The sequence below is a fragment of the Saccopteryx bilineata genome, chromosome 4 (assembly GCF_036850765.1).
Source record: "Saccopteryx bilineata isolate mSacBil1 chromosome 4, mSacBil1_pri_phased_curated, whole genome shotgun sequence".
In the NCBI taxonomy this organism is placed as follows: Eukaryota; Metazoa; Chordata; class Mammalia; order Chiroptera; family Emballonuridae; genus Saccopteryx; species Saccopteryx bilineata.
In genome coordinates, this window is record NC_089493.1 from 196,260,635 (window position 1) to 196,276,775 (window position 16,141).

At 57.9% G+C, this 16,141-nt stretch overlaps 1 protein-coding gene across 6 annotated transcripts in view; it reads left to right on the plus strand.

Annotated features, from left to right (window-relative positions):
- The window catches only part of TNRC18 (trinucleotide repeat containing 18), a 90,000-nt gene that overhangs the window by 47,105 nt on the left and 26,754 nt on the right, over positions 1-16,141 (plus strand). For 5 of the 6 annotated variants that reach the window (XM_066273447.1, XM_066273448.1, XM_066273444.1 and 2 more), the window contains 6 exons: positions 3,983-4,158; positions 4,752-4,888; positions 5,081-5,209; positions 6,924-7,095; positions 8,525-8,885; positions 12,357-12,632. In XM_066273447.1, the coding sequence (XP_066129544.1) occupies positions 3,983-4,158; positions 4,752-4,888; positions 5,081-5,209; positions 6,924-7,095; positions 8,525-8,885; positions 12,357-12,632 (1,251 nt within the window). The remainder of the gene's footprint in view (positions 1-3,982; positions 4,159-4,751; positions 4,889-5,080; positions 5,210-6,923; positions 7,096-8,524; positions 8,886-12,356; positions 12,633-16,141) is intronic. The other variant, XM_066273446.1, reaches the window with a different exon arrangement.

The window sequence follows — 16,141 nt, forward strand, 5'->3', positions numbered from 1 at the left end:
CCCATAGCAGGGGTGGAGGGCTCCCTAATACTTACCCCAGGCCCCGTGGGCCTGCTGAGCTCAGCAGACTGCCAACAGAGAGGCCACCTCTTTCCTGGCAGCTCTGGCCGACCTGCCGCCATGCGTTCCCCTTCGGCACTCTGGTGTTCACGCTTCTCGCAGAAGCAAACCCCGCAGCCCAGGAGATGAGATGGAGCAGACTGATCATTCTCCGCCCTTGATGGGGTGACCTCACCTCCGGGGTGTAGGGGAGGGGTGGGCACCAAACTCCCTGATGTTCAACATAGGAAATCGGGGGTAGGGAGGCAGTGCTCCACGAAACCTGTGAAGCTCGGGTGTGTGTAGGTCAGGCGCCCGCTCGCCACCCCACGCTCCGCCCGCCTAGCGCAGGGAGGGTGGGGCCCGGGCGACAGCTGCTGAGGAGTTAATAATAGCGCTGCCAATGTTTTGGTGTATTTCCTCTCGAACTGGGTCTACACACGTTTCTAAAATTAAGACCGTTTTGTAAACAGTGCTCTGTGAAGACTGCCCCTTTTCACTCGGTTGTCTTTGCTGACCATTTTTTTTCAGGTTTCCTTAAAACCCTGTAAATGTTTTTGATGCGAGACACGCGTGTCTCTTAAAATATTTTTTTAGGGACTGCCCACTTTTTTGAGCGTTCTGAGTCTTCCGTGACCCAGTACCCCAATTGTGGGTCATTTTTCTTTTCTTTCCTTTTCTTTTTTTCTTTTTTTCCTTTTCTGCTGTTGTACATAATGTGATGTTATATCCCTTCGAGGAAAATATAGGTCAGGCCCTGGCTGGATAGCTCAGTTGGTTAGAGCATCGTCCCGAAGCACAGAGATGGCTGGTTCGATACCCGGTCAGGGCACCTACAGGAACAGATTGATATTCCTGTCTCTCTCTCCCTCTCACCCTTCCTTTCTCTAAAATCAACAAAATAAACATTAAAAATAATTGCTGGGTCAGAACAAAGTGAAAGTCCCCTGGGGCTGCCCCAACACCTCCTCACTTCCCATGCTGTCACCTCAGGGCCTTTGCACCTGCTGTTCCTGTGGCCTGAATGGCCACATTTTCAAGGCTTTTTTTTTTTTTAATCATTGTGGTCATTGGCCCCCAGAAAGCTGTGACAAGTGACACCTTCTCCCCTGTGGGCGTGTGTTGTGTTGTTTTTCTGAAGTTCACAGCTGCTTTTCTTTCATTTCAATGTTTTGGTATAAAAAATATATATTATTTTTGGCCCTGGCCAGCTGGCTCAGCGGTACAGCATCAGCCTGGCATGTGGAAGCTTGGGTTCGATTCCCAGCCAGGGCACACTGGAGAGGCACCCATCTGCTTCTCCACTGTTCCCCTTCTCCTTCCTCTCTCTCTCTTCCCTTCCCGCTGCCAAGGCTCCATTGGAGCAAAGTTGGCCCGGGTGCTGAGGATGGCTCCATGGCCTCTGCTTCAGGCGCTAGAATGGCTCCGATTGCAGCAGAGCAATGGCCCAGATGGGCAGAGCATTGCCCCCTGGTGGGGATGCCGGGTGGATCCCAGTTGGATGCATGCGGGAGTCTATCTGCCTCCCCACTTCTCACTTCGGGGGGGGGGGAAATACACACACACACACATATATATTTATATATTTATATATATATAAATACATATATATATATATATAATTTTGAGAGGAAAATGAAAACTCTTGATCCTACCAATTGGTGGTGGGTTTTCAGGGGGAGTGCAGAGGGCCTGGGCACCTGGGCCGAGGGGGCTGAGGCCGGGTCCCCCAGTTTGTGGCTGCTGTTCCCCCCCCCGTCCCTTTTCTACACTCCTGTCGGGGTCCTACATACCCTCATTCAACACGTATTTATTAAGCATCGACTGAGTTCCCAGCATGGTTTTCTGCTGTGTTCAAGATGTTTTGTGTGGCCCTCAGCACCGTCGTGTGGGAACAGGTGGTGGGTGCAGGCCCTGGGAAGGGGACAGGGCAGAGGTGGGAAGGGTGGTCTCAGAGGGGATGGCCAGGGAAGCCCCCCCCTTGATAAGGGGACCAGGGGAAGGCTCTTCTAGGGCGAACCATTCAGGCCACAGGAACAGCAGGTACAAAGGCCCTGTGGTGACAGCATGGGAGGCCAGGAGGTGTTGGGGCAGCCCCAGGGGACTTTGAGTGAAAGGGAGAGTCGCCGGAAGGTGGTTTGGAGCTGGAGTGATCGGCTCAGACTTAAGGAGGGTGGTTGTGGATGCTGGCTGGAGGTGGGGAGACCTCGGGGAGGCTCCTGGGCGGAGATGGGATGCCACCTGGGCCGATCCGGGGCCCAGGCTGGAGGAGGCGTGGAGGTGAGGAGCCAGGAGGGTTCTGGGGCCAGGCAAGGTGGGGCCAGCAGGCTCTGCTGCGGACCAGACGTGGGTGCGGAGGCACAGTCCGAGGGCTTGCCCCGTGTCTGAGCTGGGGAAGTGGTGGGGGAGGCAGTTTTTTGGGGGAAATCAGCAGTTGATTTGGACACTAAGATGCTCTTTAGTGTCATGCATAGGGGGTGGGGTGGGCCTGTGGCTCTGGGGTGGGGCAAGTCGGGGCTGGAAAGGGCACTCGGAGGCAGGCGTGGGGGTGCAGGGGTCCTTGTGGCCTCTCTTCCCTGCAGTCGCTGATGGGGTCGAGCATCCGCCCCTGCGGTTTCCTTTCAGAACGGGGTAGTGAATGGGCATGGGGGGGCAGGAGGAGCTCTCTCCCCATGGCCTGTGCCACCCCCTAGAGCCGCCAGCCTGCCCTCTTTCTCCTCGCCCGTGCAGACTCCCACACTGGGAGCGAACCAGGTCGGCCTGGCATACCAGCCACCCTTCCTGCCCTCCTGCTGGCCTTCAGCCTCTGTGAGGGACCCTGGTCCTGTCAGGGTGCTGGCGCCCATCTGGCTTCTGATCCCGGGTCACCTCCGCCTTAGTGAAGCCACTGGGCTGGTGTTTCATGGCCCTGGAGGCTGGAAGTCTGAGCTCAAGGTGTCACCAGGGTTGGTTCCTCTGAGGCCTCTCTCCTGGGTGTGTCGTCGGCCATGTTCTTCCTGTGTACTCACATGGTCGTCCTTCTGTCTCTGTGTCCTAACCTCTTCTAATAAGGACACAGTCATGCTGGATTAGGGCCACCCCGGTGATGTCACTTGAACTTGATCACATCTTTCAAGACTATCGCCAAATAAGGTCACGTGCTAAGGTACTGGGGTTCAGACTTCATTCAGCCGGTGTCTTTGGAGGGGACACAGGTCAGCCCATAGCTGCTGGCGCCTTGGCAGTCAGTCCTGAGAGCCCCAGCCAGACTGCTTTGTTGGAGAGTAAAGGAGGTGACAGAGCCCTACCTCGGCCCCCTCCTCTGTCCTGGAGCTGCTTTACCTGGCCACTGAGGCTCCTACAAGGGCCCTGAAGGGTGTCACACGGGCGTCACTCAGGGCCGGCCACACGTTTCACTCTAATACCAGCCGTGGGCGTTAACGGGTTTTACTGTGTGGCCGTAGCCTCAGTTTCCATCAGGACAGAGAAGGGCAGAACCAGTGGTTCTCGACCGGCTGCCTGGTGTCATGGCTCGTGGAGAGCACTACTGACATCTAGTGGGGAAAGGCCAGGATGCGGCAAAGCGCCCCACGGGGAGGCCAGGGAGGGCGCCCCACCTGAAACCTGAAACGGAAGGAAATAGCACCCGGGTTGAGAGGTCCTGATCTCGCAGCATAATTAGTACTGTTGGCTTCGTGGGTCTGGACACGTTGGTTGGTGAGAAAGAAGCCTGTATGGAGCGTTCACCGAAACTGATCGTACATTACATCACAGAGAAAATGTGAAAACTCACCTTAATTGGGTAGCAGTTGGATAGATGGTCAATTTCGGCCTTTCCCTCCTCCCTCCTCTTGGGGGTATGGGGGGTTTGGCTGCAGTGCCCATCAGTCCTGTGTGTGTCCCCCCACCACCACCACAGAGCACAGGCGAGGCTAGCGGCTCACCTGCCTCCTGTCGTCCACAGGTGCGGAGGGGGGCCCAGCCGTGCGGCCCTCGCTGGAGAGCCTGCTGGTGGCCAGCAGCCACATGCTGAAGGAGGTGCTGGACAGCCCCTTTGTGGACCCACTCAGGAGCCTGCGGCTTCCGCGGGAGCTGAACCCCAACAAGAAGTACAGCTGGATGCAGAAGAAGGAGGAGCGGGTGAGGGGCTCTGGGCCCCTCGTGTTCCTGCCCCTGGCCTGTGTGGCAGGGGCGGGGCGGAGACCGGGTCCCCCTTCCCCCAGAGATGCCCCTTGCCTGGGGCATGGCTGGCTTTAGAGTCGGAAGGGCCTGATCCGAGTCCAGCTTCATCCCTGACGGGCTGTGCGGCCCAGTGTTCCTTCTTTCCGGGCCTCGGTTTCCCCGTTTGATAATGTGTCAAGAGCCTGTCCCGTGGGTGGCAGCTTGACTGGTTGGGAAGAGCAGGCCTGGCTGTGCCCCTCACTGCTCATTGGCCTTGGGCAGGGGCTTTGGCTCCCGGCTCCCGAAGCTTCTACCTGTGACAGGTCCGTGAGAGCCGGCATCGCTGGGGCAGCTGTTCTGGGCCTGCCGGCCTTGATGCAGCTCGGCTACGCTTTGCCCAAGGCTACCGCTAGCCGGTGGCAGAAACGGGATTTGAGTTGGGCCCCCGGCCTTGGCCCGGAAGGCTTGCCACCCCTCCTATACCCCCCTTCCCCCCACCGGGCGCCTGTTAAAGGTGGCAGGGAGCTGGGAGCTGGTGGGCGTCGGCGTCCTCACCCTTTCTCTCCCCACAGATGTATGCCATGAAGTCCTCCTTGGAGAACATGGACGCCATGGAGCTGGACTTCCGGATGCGGCTGGCCGAGGTCCAGCGGCAGTACAAAGAGAAGCAGCGGGAGCTGGTGAAGCTGCAGAGGCGCCGCGAGCCCGAGTGAGTGCGCACCCCGGCCCGGCCCTGGCAGGGCGCCCTCGGGCTCCGTAGGCGCCGGCGCTCAGTAGGTCCGCTGTGGTAGGCCGGCAGAGGTGTGTGTGGACCCGAGTGACGTGGGCGCGTCGTGTGCCTCTCCTCCGCGCCCCCTCCGCCCGCCCCCAGTTCACAGCCGAGCGTGTGATTCTCTTTAAGGGACAGGCGCGAGGAACCCCATAGAAGCTTGGCACGCAGAGGCCCTGGCAGGCCGCGGAAACGGACCCACGCCCCGAGCGCCCTGTCGCCCCCCCGCAAGAGAGGGAAGAGCCGCAACAGTAGCGGAAAGTAAGGCTGGCCCCTCGGTGGGTCGGGAACTGGCACAGAGCTCCGAGGGAGGAGCACGGGCCCGCGCCGGGCCTGTGTCTGGGTGCTAGGGACCTCGAGTCCCTTGGGCTCTGACCCACCCCGTTTGGTAGCTCTCAGGGAGCATGGAGGCTGAGCCAGGAGAGTGGCCCATCGGACAGGCAGACTCACGCAGCCAGGACTGAGTGGGCGGGTGACCCCAGCGAGAGGGTTTCTGGGTGGTCGCCCAGGTGCTTCTTTGCCCGTTGTCCTGCCACGCCCACTTCCTCCATGGCCAGCGGATCGCTCCGCCCTTCTCCCCACGCTCCTCCCTGTGGACGGCCCGCTGAGCTGCCAGTCCTGGGGGGGGAGGGTAAGGGGGCTCCAGCTCCTGCGGTCACTTGGTTCCCTTTGTGCTGGACCCTGTCATTCTAGTCCTCCTGGACTTACCTGCTGGCTCTGTGTGCCTGAGTCAGTTCCCCGGGACCCGAGACCACCTCTTTCGTGCGCTCTGGGGACAGCTCCTTGAGCGGCAGCAGAAGTTATGTGAGAGGCCCCTCTGGGGGTCTTCTTGAATACGGCTGGAATGAGCTTTTCCTCTAGGCCGGGCATGGATAGGAGAGAGACGCTGTGGTCTTTCCTGGGTGTCAGGAGCAGCATGAGCTAAAGGAGACCCATCAAAGGGAGGGGGTGGAGTGCGCCTGCCAGCCTTGTGACGGCAGTGCGGGTGACACTGGGTGGCCGATTGCTTGGCTTGAGGAAGCAGAGGGAGGGCGGCCACAGGATGTCTTTAAAAGGCACGGGGGAGTCAGTACATCTGCCGCGTGCAGGTCTTCTTAGGGGAAGACGGCCCCAGGGGCCCTGATGGCTTGCATTTAACATCCTTGGATATTCTTGACTGAGGGGAGAGGAGGAACTACTCTGTCACCAGCCATGGGGGTAGAGAGAGCAGCTCCTGGAGAAGCTAGCCAAGGCCGGGGCCAGTGGCACGCAGGCCTGCTGGTTAGGAGTGTGGACTTGGGGGGCGGTTGTGCTTCCCGGTTTTGAGGTTTTGAGTCCGGCTCCAACTCTAGTTGTGATCTCAAGCCTCAGACTCCTCATCTATAAGATAACAGCGTGTGGGACAAAGCATTGTTTTGTGGCTAAAACATAAAGCGCTAGCTAGTACGGAAGGAGACGAAGAGTAAGCACCAGGTAAAAATTAGCTGCTTTTTATTATTATTTTTTTTTGTGAGGGTTTACCTTAGAGCAGCCAAGAGAAGCCTTAAGATGGGACCATGTCTCCCACTGCCTGCACTCCCAAGGGTACAAAGACCAGCCAGTGGATTTATTCATATAAGCTCTTGATCTTAGTGTCCCTTTCATGCTGGTGGATTTCTGATCCTTGTTCTCTGCACGTTTTGGTCAAGAGGCGTCTGACCACGCCAGGCTGTGTGTGTGCGCGTGTGTGAAGGGACGGGAGAGAGGCCAGCCGAGGATATCGCCTTGGAGGAGTTTTTCTTCTTCCCCATCATATTCTCATTCTGCCTCATTCACAAACACCCCAGGATCCCAGCACCGTAGTTTTACAGGATTCATCTCCCCAGACTCGTCACTGTTGTCATTACTGTCTGTGCCTTGACATCCAGAGCCCGTCCTTCAGGGCCACGAGGGCAGATACCCCGGCCCTCGAGTTCTGCCCGGACAGGGTGCTGACCAGCGGTGCCTCTGGTTGCAGGCTGAGCGGCAAGACTCTGCTGACATCGGATGCCTTTGAGCTGGGAACGGGAATGAGGAAGAGACACAAGGGGCCCGAGGAAGAACACGATGCCCTTGTCGGAACGGGGAAAGCGATGGGGAGGAACCAGCCTTGGGATGAGCATGAAGCCCCGACTGACTTCTTGACTCAGGTCAGTGACCCCGCCTTCCAGGTGTGCTGCCACCTCCCTCAGGCAGAAGGTCCCGAGACGGAGGGACTGTGGAGTTGACACACACTTCCGGTGCGGGTCTGTTGGCCCTGCTGCTGCAGAAACTGTGGAAATGGTTGCTTCAGGGCGCCCCCCCCCCCCCCAGTCATCTGCCTTATTGTACGGAGGAGGTCACTGTGGCCCAGAGGAGGTCAGAGAGTGACTTACAGAAACACAACCTCAGGCAGAGCTGAGACGGAAAGCCACACCCCTTCCTTGTGTGTGCCTGTTCCGTGACCCTTTGCGGAAGCCGAGGGGTGGGACTGTGAGTTTTTAACCAGATAATGCAATTACACTGTTGTTTAACAGTATAATTGTTTAATGAGCAGCTTCACCATTCCATAGTTCTAAGAAACAAGGGCTGGATGCCATTGTAATTTCCTCCTGTGAACTCTCCAGAGGTAACGGGGTGAGAGCCAACTCCCTGAATTCTTACTTCCGCAGAGCCTTGATATCATCCACTTAGAGCCCGCAGCTCTCAATCCTGACGTACCTTGCCGTCCCTCCTTGGGCCCTGTGTGAGGGAGTGGTTTTGGTTGATTTGACCGTCAGAGGAAGTCCTCACCTAAGGGATCCAGGGGTAGGAAAGAGCCAGTGTGTACGCCAGGATGCTTTACGCTTTCAAATTGTGAGGGGTACTTTTGTTATTTAAGCAACACTATCCCAACCTTTTTTTTTTTTTTTTCCCCGTAATGAAATGTTGCCTGATTAAAGAAAATAGAGAGAAAATGTTCAAATGAGGGGCCTTAATGGCTTTGAAACTGCACATTTCGTTTCAACAGCATATGACTATAGCTGACAGAGGGTGCATGGCAGGAATTTAATCTGCGAAAATCTCTCATCTTTCTGCTTTAGGCATCCAAGGCACACTCTGGGGCATCTTCCTGGCACCTTCGGCCCACAGAGTTGGGTGGGCTGATGGAGGCCTCTTCATCAGATGCTTTTTAGGTGGTTGAGATAAGCAGATCAGCCAGGCAGCCTGTGATCTGGGTATTGGATCTTGGTTCCCTTTCTCCTCCCCCCTTAATCCAGCCAGCTTCTCCAGCTCATTGGCAGCACTGTTTACTTAAGAGTGCTTTCCTGGGAAGAGCCAGGAAGAGCCAGGGCAGACATGCCAGTGCCAGTGATCTTGGTCACCCCAGTTAACAGCTGTTTGATAACATTTCCAGAGCTACCTTGTGGTGCCCGTACACCACCGTCCCCGTTTTTTACAGAGTAGAATAACCAAGGCTAAGAGGAGTCAAGCGCGTTTTCAGAAGCCACGAAGGCAGGGATCAGGACAGATCGGGTTTGTCAGCGCTTAATGCACTGAGACCCACCACCCTATTTGGTCAGATGTCTTAACCCGGGTCTTCCAACTGCCCCTTTCCAGCTAAAGATGAAGAAGAAGAAGATGGCCAGCGACCAGGAGCAGTTGGCCAGCAAGCTGGACAAGGCCCTGTCCCTCACAAAGCAGGACAAGCTGAAGTCACCCTTCAAGTTCTCAGACAGTTCTGGGGGGAAATCAAAACCGAGCGGGGGCTGCAGCAGGTACTTGACGCCTTATGACAGCCTGCTGGGCAAGGACAGGAAAGCGCTGGCCAAAGGCCTCAGCCTGTCTCTGAAAGCCTCCAGAGAAGGTAAACACAAAAGGGCCGCCAAAGCCAGGAAGATGGAGGTGGGGTTCAAGGCCAGAGGCCAGCCCAAGTCGGCCCACTCTCCGTTCGCCTCGGAAGTGAGCAGCTACTCCTACAGTAAGTAGCAGACGCCGCGCTGCCTCCAGGCCGCCCTTCTCTCTTCTTCTCTGCTTTCTATGTGTCCTGAGCTCTCCAAGATTTCTTTCTGCTTTTGCACTGGCTCCCAGCCGGAAGTGGGTCCGAGTGAAGCGGAAGTGCCTGCGTTGGCCGGGTGCCATATTGGGCGGTGCCTATGATTGGCGGTGGGAGTGGAAGTTCGCCCCGCCCTCACGTGCTCTCGTTTGTAGCTCTTGGGCGGAAAGCCGGCAGCGCGGAGGCCTTGGGCCACAGAGTTTTCGGCTGTCCTGCCTAGAGAGGCCGCTGGTGAAGCCCATAGAGATGGCCCTGCCTCTCCAGCCTGCAGGCGGCTCTCCGCCCTCGGGCCGAGTGTTGGTAGAGACGTTATCCAGTGAGCGTTCACCATGTTGGGCATTGAACTAAGGGCTGTACGGGCAGCATGTCACATGATCTTGGTGACAGCCCACCAGGTGACTACCCGTTTGGTTCCTGAGGATGGCTACTGAGGCTGGGCGAAGTAGGCAGCGGTGAGTGGGGGACCCCGGCCGAGGTCCGGCCCAGGCCTGTCAGCCACGATGGAGGTCACCGCCAGCCGCAGGTGGCAGTTGAACCTTGCAGCATAGCTGGTGGGTCTGGGACTGAGTTTTATTTCATGAACTAAAGAGTGCCTTCGCTAGGGGTTCGGGGCGAGGCTTCCCGAACCGGGCAGCCTTGGGTCAGCGGCTCTCTGTGGCCTCTGGTGGCCCGGCCTGCTGTGTGGCATGTAACAGGTGGCACCGTTTGTAGGCAGAATACCCAGTGCCAAGGGTGGGTGGGACTGAGCGTGTGGACACCGCAGGAAGGCCAGGACGGGTTCTCAGCGCGTGGTGCCTGTGGGTGGGTGGCGGGTTGTGTTCATTGCCAACGGCTTGGATCTGTGCGTTTGGGCTTCTGATGAGCTCTGCTTGTTTCAGTGGTGGAGGCGAGGGAGTTTCAATGTCGGGTGAAAAAGTGGACACCTTTAATGTTGTTTATAATAAAGTGTGTTTTCCTAAGGAAAGACAGTGAAATTGGTAGGAACTTCGGAGTTAAGAACACCTGCCTTGCAGACCCTTGGGGAGCTTTTAAGTGAGCTCATGCTGGTGAAGGGCTGGATGTGGCACCTTGCGGGAGATTAAGCAGCTGTTGTTTATTATTACTTTTTAAGGATGTGTTTTTGGTTGCCTAGGACTAGTGGGTCTCGGGCTGATTCTCAGGTGGGTGTGGGGACAGCAGGTCCTTTGTGTCTTAGGCGCTGAGGATAAGCACGCATGCCATCGTCTCTGCAGTTTCTCGATTCGGATGGGTGTGATCCAAATAGCACTGCCACTTTCAGAGACTCACAGATCTGAAGGAGGAGGGAAGGGCTTTCCCCTGCTCCTTCCACCTCTGCTGGTTTTGGAATAATGAAAAGGGTGTGAAGAGGATTGCTAATCCTTTGATTTTTCAAGAACCAGCGGCCATTGGATGTAGCCTGACTGGTTGCCTGAACAATCCCCACTCCCTTGGCCCTGGCTGGCTGGCGCAGCCTGGCATATGGAGGTGTCCTGGGTTCAATTCCGGTCAGGGCACACAGGAGAAGCGGCCATCTGCTTCTCTCCCCCTTCCTCTTCCCTTTCTCGCCCTCTTCCTCTCCCGCAGCCAGTGGCTTGATTGGTTCGAGAGCGTAGGCCCCGGCTGCTGAGGATGGCTTCTCCAAGCATCAGCCTCAGGTGCTTAAAATAGTTCCATTGAGTTTGAGCATCGGCCCCAGATGGGGTTTGCCAAGTGGATCCCAGTTGGGGCGCATGTGGAAGTCTGTATTACTGTCTCCTCTTCTCTTACTTAAAAAAGTAAAAATAATAATGAAACAAGTAGATAAGAACTCCCCCCTCCCCACTTCCGCGTGGACGTGGTACAGTCAGAGGCCAGAGGTGTGAGCTAGGTCTCTGAGATGTTGGGGTGCTCTGCACTGGTGAGTCCACTGTAGCAGATGCGTGCGCATACACAAAGCCGTGTCCAGACTGCCAGTCTAACTCTGTTACGTCTTCGTCTGCGACTCCACTCTGGGTGAGGGAGGTGGGTTGACGCTGCAACGAGGAGGTCAGAAGGCCCGTCTCCAACAAGGTGGCGTCCGATAAGCAGCCGGCAGTGGGAAGGGCTCCTGTGTTTTCTCTGCTGGCTTTTCTGCTGTTCTAGGTAAACGCACAGTCGCGGAGGCCAAGACTGTGTTCCAGCAGAGTGGGGCGGCAGTGGCCGGTGGTGGGAAGGGAGAGCGCTGCCCTCTGGCTTTCTCTCTTTGGGAGGGAGGGGCTGTGGCATTCCTGGTGGCTTTTGACGATGAGCCAGAGTTGGTCATTGTCACCCACCAACATCTCCACTTTGGGATGTGGTCTCAGAAAGGATAGGATGGAGCACACAGGAGGGAGAGCTGTGGCTGGCAGGAGCCTGGCAGGGCTTGTCTTTGTCCTTGTCCTACCCAGCATTGCCCGGCCGCCCTGGAGTAGGAGGAGGCAGCCAGAGCGGCCCCCCGCCCCAACATCCCTCCATCCACAGTTTCTCTTGGACTTGGTAACGGCAGGCACTGTCAGGGTTGTAGCCGTGTTCGTTGATGTCCCTTGTGTTCCATGTGGATTTTACCAGATCAGGGGTTTATGCTTTGGCCACGGAGCCCTTTCTCCCCGTGAAATCTTGCTTGACAGCCCCATACGTAAAACAGATCAAAACAGTGTATGTTTGGGGCAGGTTGGAAGGGGCCAGAGCTGTGCCCACTTGATAGCCCGCCTTCCCAAAGCTTAAGAACCTTGGCCTTGCTCATGCAGGGAGGCCGAGACTTGTGGGAAGCCAGCAGCAGTGTGTTGGTAACGGGCGCTCTGGTAGGAAAGCAGAAAAGCAAGCTCTAACATTATTTGCCAGTGTCCTTGGTACGCCTCCTCTATTGTGGCCTCTCTCAAGCCACCTCTGGAACACGGCTGAGCGTGGAGCTGGGAAGAGCTGGGCTTGTGACGGCCCAGCACAGCCCTGGAAGTTGGGATTTCAGGGGAGAAGAGCTTCCCCTGAACCCTTTCCCTCCTGGGCCTTGTCCCTCCCCTGGGCTGGGTGCAGTCCTGTGGGACAGACAGCGCCCAGGGGTGATCTCTATGGCCAGGCAGGGGAGAGACCTTCCTGAGAGTGGGGCTCCTCCCTCCTCTGGGGCCTGGAAGGGCCGTGTCCTGAGGTGACTGTGTTGTGGGCGACGCTGCAGCAGCCAGCCTGCAGGGAGCCTGGGTCCTGGTCCTGGAAAGGTGAGCTGTTCGCTGCCCACAGCTCCCGGGCCTCCCAGCAAAGAGGTTCCATGGCCAGCGGGCATGTGGACCTCTCTGATCCCGCTCCTACCAGGGCTCTCTCAAAGCCACTAAGTCACAAAAGAAAGACACCAGCCCCTCCCTCCCTCACCCCGTGACTTATCTTATAAAAAAACTACTTTGACTGCAGATACGGACTCAGAGGAGGAGGAAGAGTCCCTGAAGGATGAGTGGTCCGCCCAAGGCCCCTCCAGCTCCAGACTGACATCTTCCATCCTGTGTGGCATGGTGGCAAAGAACAGCAAGCCGGCCGGAGGCCCCAAGCTGCCCAAGACGGGCCTGGCGGCTGCCCGGACTCTGAAACCCAAGCCGGCTGCCGGCAGGAAGCAGCCGTTCTGTTTGCTGCTTCAAGAGGTCGAGGCCCGTTCCTCCTTCAGCGATTCTTCGGAGGATTCCTTTGACCAAGGTTACTAGCTCCACACACACAAAACCCCTTCCGTGTTTTCTAGCGAGAGAGTGAGTGAGAGCGAGAGAGCGAGCGAGCGAGCGTGTAGCCAGGGTTCAGGAACGATGGCGCTGCTGGGCCGCCGTCTCAGTTCTTGGCAGCGTAGCCTGCCGTATCAGTCAAGCCTCTATCCGGGTTTCTCTGTACCTGTATCGTGGCGATAACGCCACAGCTAGCTCTTTTTGAGCTTTTATACGGACTGACTTTAAGTCTTCACCTTCCTCCGCCCTCCCCTCCGCCCCCACCCTGTTCTCGCCTCCTCTGCTCCCCAGACCGCAGGCTGGGGTGGGGGGTCTCGGCAGGGGCCTCCCCAGGGACGTTTTGTAAATGGGATTCTGTCGTGTTGGGCGTGTGACTTGATGTTTGTACCGCGATTTTGGTAATACCAAGCTTTATTAAATATATCGAGTTCATTTTTAACTAAACCCGTGTGCCTTGTCTCTCTTGCTGTGTCCTGACTTAGACCCGTTAGGTGCCTGCTTCTCTCATTTTGTCCCCCCTCCCCCTCCTTCCTCCCCCACCCCACCCCCACCCCACCCCACCCCACCCCGGAAGGGGTAGAGATGGAGTAACGCAGTTGCTGCTTTTCCTATTACTCAAATATCCCTGGGAGCCACTGGCATGCCTTCCACATTTCAGGTTTAAAGTCAACGCTTTATCACTTCCGGCATCATCATTTTGTTTTTTTAGCTGCTTGTTTGTCTTTTGTTTTCTTAAAGCTCTGTTCCTGTGTACCAGTGCTTTAAAAATATTTACCGACACTTGTTTTCCAACACACATTTCAGTGTCAAGGGGCGTGTAGGCAGCGCAGGGCCAAGCTCACGGGAAGGTTGAGGGGCAGAGCGTGGTGCTTCGGAGGGAGCCCTGGCCTGCGAGCCCCGAGGGGCCTTATTCCTAAGCCTCACTCACAGAAAGAGGGTCAGGTTCAGTGGCCCCTGGCCAGCAGAGTCGAGACTGTTTCTTGCTCCCTGGTGTAGGATTTGCCTCAGGGTGGACCCCCCCCCCACAGGGATACCGGATCCTGGGTGGCAGGCGAGACCCCGAGGCCCCACCCGCTGCTCCCCGAGTGAGGCCCAGGCGTGCCAGGGGCCGCGTGGACAGCTGCGGGCTCAGCTCCCGGTACCTGCAGGCCGCGTAGGGCCAGTGTGCTCTCCCTCCCCACACCTCACCTCCTGGTGGCCCAGGTCCAGTGTGGGTGACCAGCAGATGGCACAGGAAGGAGCTAGGTGCCCTCGGGGCTCACATTCTCTTGGGCAACTTGCCAGCCAGCCTGGTTCCCTGAGGCCTCCTCCATCTGGGCCGGGGCCTTCCTGGACCCGTCTGGCTGGTTTGTCAGCCCCTTTCCCTCCCCACCTCTTCCCTCTTTCTTTCTCCCCTCCTGCCCTGAGCTAGAGACCCCCCCCCCATTCAACATATGCTATTCCCCCTCCCCCTTAAAGCCAGGATGCCAGCTTCCAAATTCAGGGGCTCTCCTGCCTCAGCTCAGACCTTGCAGAGGAGCAGACAGGTCCCCTAGATTTAGCAAGGGGCCATCTGCCCTGGGGGCCCTCAGACCAGAGCTGGAGGCAGCAGCGAACAGAGCCCAGATACTAGGGGGAGCACAGGGGTGAGGGGAGGGGCCCCACGGCACACAGACCCGCGGAGTCAGGTCTCCAGAGGGATATTTGGCTAATAGGGCCTTACTGACATCTAATACTAAAACACCTAATTGGCTTGGCTTTTCTAGTGTGTCTGCTTTCTCCCCCAGCAGCTTGACCATACCTTCACCCTTGACCCCTACCCATGATGCTTTGAATGTCTGTTTTGGTCTCTTGCATTCGCTCTCACGCTGCACTCGGACGCAAAGCGAAGGCTGGGAGTAGGGCAGACGGCGCCGCGGGTCACTGAGCTGGGTCGAGCCCGGCTCGTTGGTCCGTAGGTAGGCACACCCTTTTCTCTGTGTCCCCTGTGCACCTCCCCTCCTCGGGGCTGCCCCCAGCGGCTCTGGCAGCAGCGGGTTGCTTTGGCATTTATCCATCGGGTTTTGGCAAACCAAACCAAGTTGCAACAGCCAACCCCCACATACTGAGCCAGGAGGTTTTTTTTAAAAATTCAAGTTCCTCTGCATTTTCCCTGGGTTTCCTTGTTGGGACTTTTTCTCCCCCTGCCCTTGGCAAGCTCTGTTGCCTCAGGTGTGGACAACTCCAGAAAGCCTTCCTTTTCTTGGTCCTCAGACACCCCTCTGGGCCCCCCTGCCTGCAGACCCTGGTCACCAGCCACTGTGGGAGGCAGCCAGGACGGGAGGGCTGGCCAGAGCTCGGGGCAGAAGCCGGGAGGGTCTCGGGAGACCAAGATGGGCAGGGGCTCCCAGTTGTGACAGGCAAATCGTTTTTTTTTTTTGGTTTTGTTTTTTTTTTGCTTTTGCCTTCCAAATACCGGTCCTTCTCAAGGTGCTGGGGTGGAGCTGCTGCTGGCCTTCTGGGATCAGAGGCGGGCCTTCCGATACCCGGAAACCAGAGCCAGCCCTTCCCGCGCCAGACCCCGCCGGGGAGAACCCTGGGTGGGAGAGGGTTCTGGAGTCTCCACACCTGAGTAGCTCAGGGAAGGCTGTCTGTAGAAGGGAAAGTTGGCCACCGGTCCAACCCTGTGCCCCCAGCCCAGCCAGCCCCGCCCGCCACCCCCAGGGGGCCCGATGTGGAGGGCCCAGGCGCTGTCGAAAGTCTGCCTACACTTAGCCTGCTTTGCCGCTGTGGCCCACTGGGGCGGAGACAGACCGTGTGACGTCCGCAATGTGAATGGATCGCAAGTGTGCACTGCCTGCCTGCCGCCTGCCTGCCCACCGGCCTCCATCCCGCTTCATGCATCGCTCAGGGAGCTCGGCCTCCTCTCCTCACCCCCTAACACCCCCCCTGCCTCCCTCCTCTCTCCACTCCTTTTAGAGGTTCCTGAAGCTCCCCCCCCGCTCCCCCCGCCGAGGGGCAGTGGGCAGGAACAGGGCTCCCTCCAGTCCGACCCGCGGTGGAGAGAAAGCCTCTGCCCTCACTGCACCTCGGCCGCCACACTCGCCCCGGGTTGCACCTGAGCAAACAGGTGGCCTGTGGCGTTGGCAGGAGAACGTGGAGCTGGCCAAGCCCAGACTGTCCCCACCCCTAGACACTGTATCCGCCTCCAGCCTCCCCTGGCCCAGCCTTGGCCAGTGGCCCCCAGAGCCCCTTCCCACCCCGGGTGCTCTGGGCGGATGGGCACTCCCGGGCAGGTGCTCTTTGGGACGGTTAGAGTCCACCTGCCTGCCCGCCCTTGTGGGGTTAGCCAGGGAAGGTCAGAGCAAGCCTGCACCTCTAGACTGAGCTTCGGTAGGGGTTCCTGTGTGCGAGCGTGAGCCTCTCTTCCCTCCCGCCTGCCCACAGCCCGCCCCTCCACCTGCCCGCCTCTGTCCTGAGGACCAGAGTGGCAGGGCCAGGTCTAGTCACCAGCTGGAGACTCACAGGGCT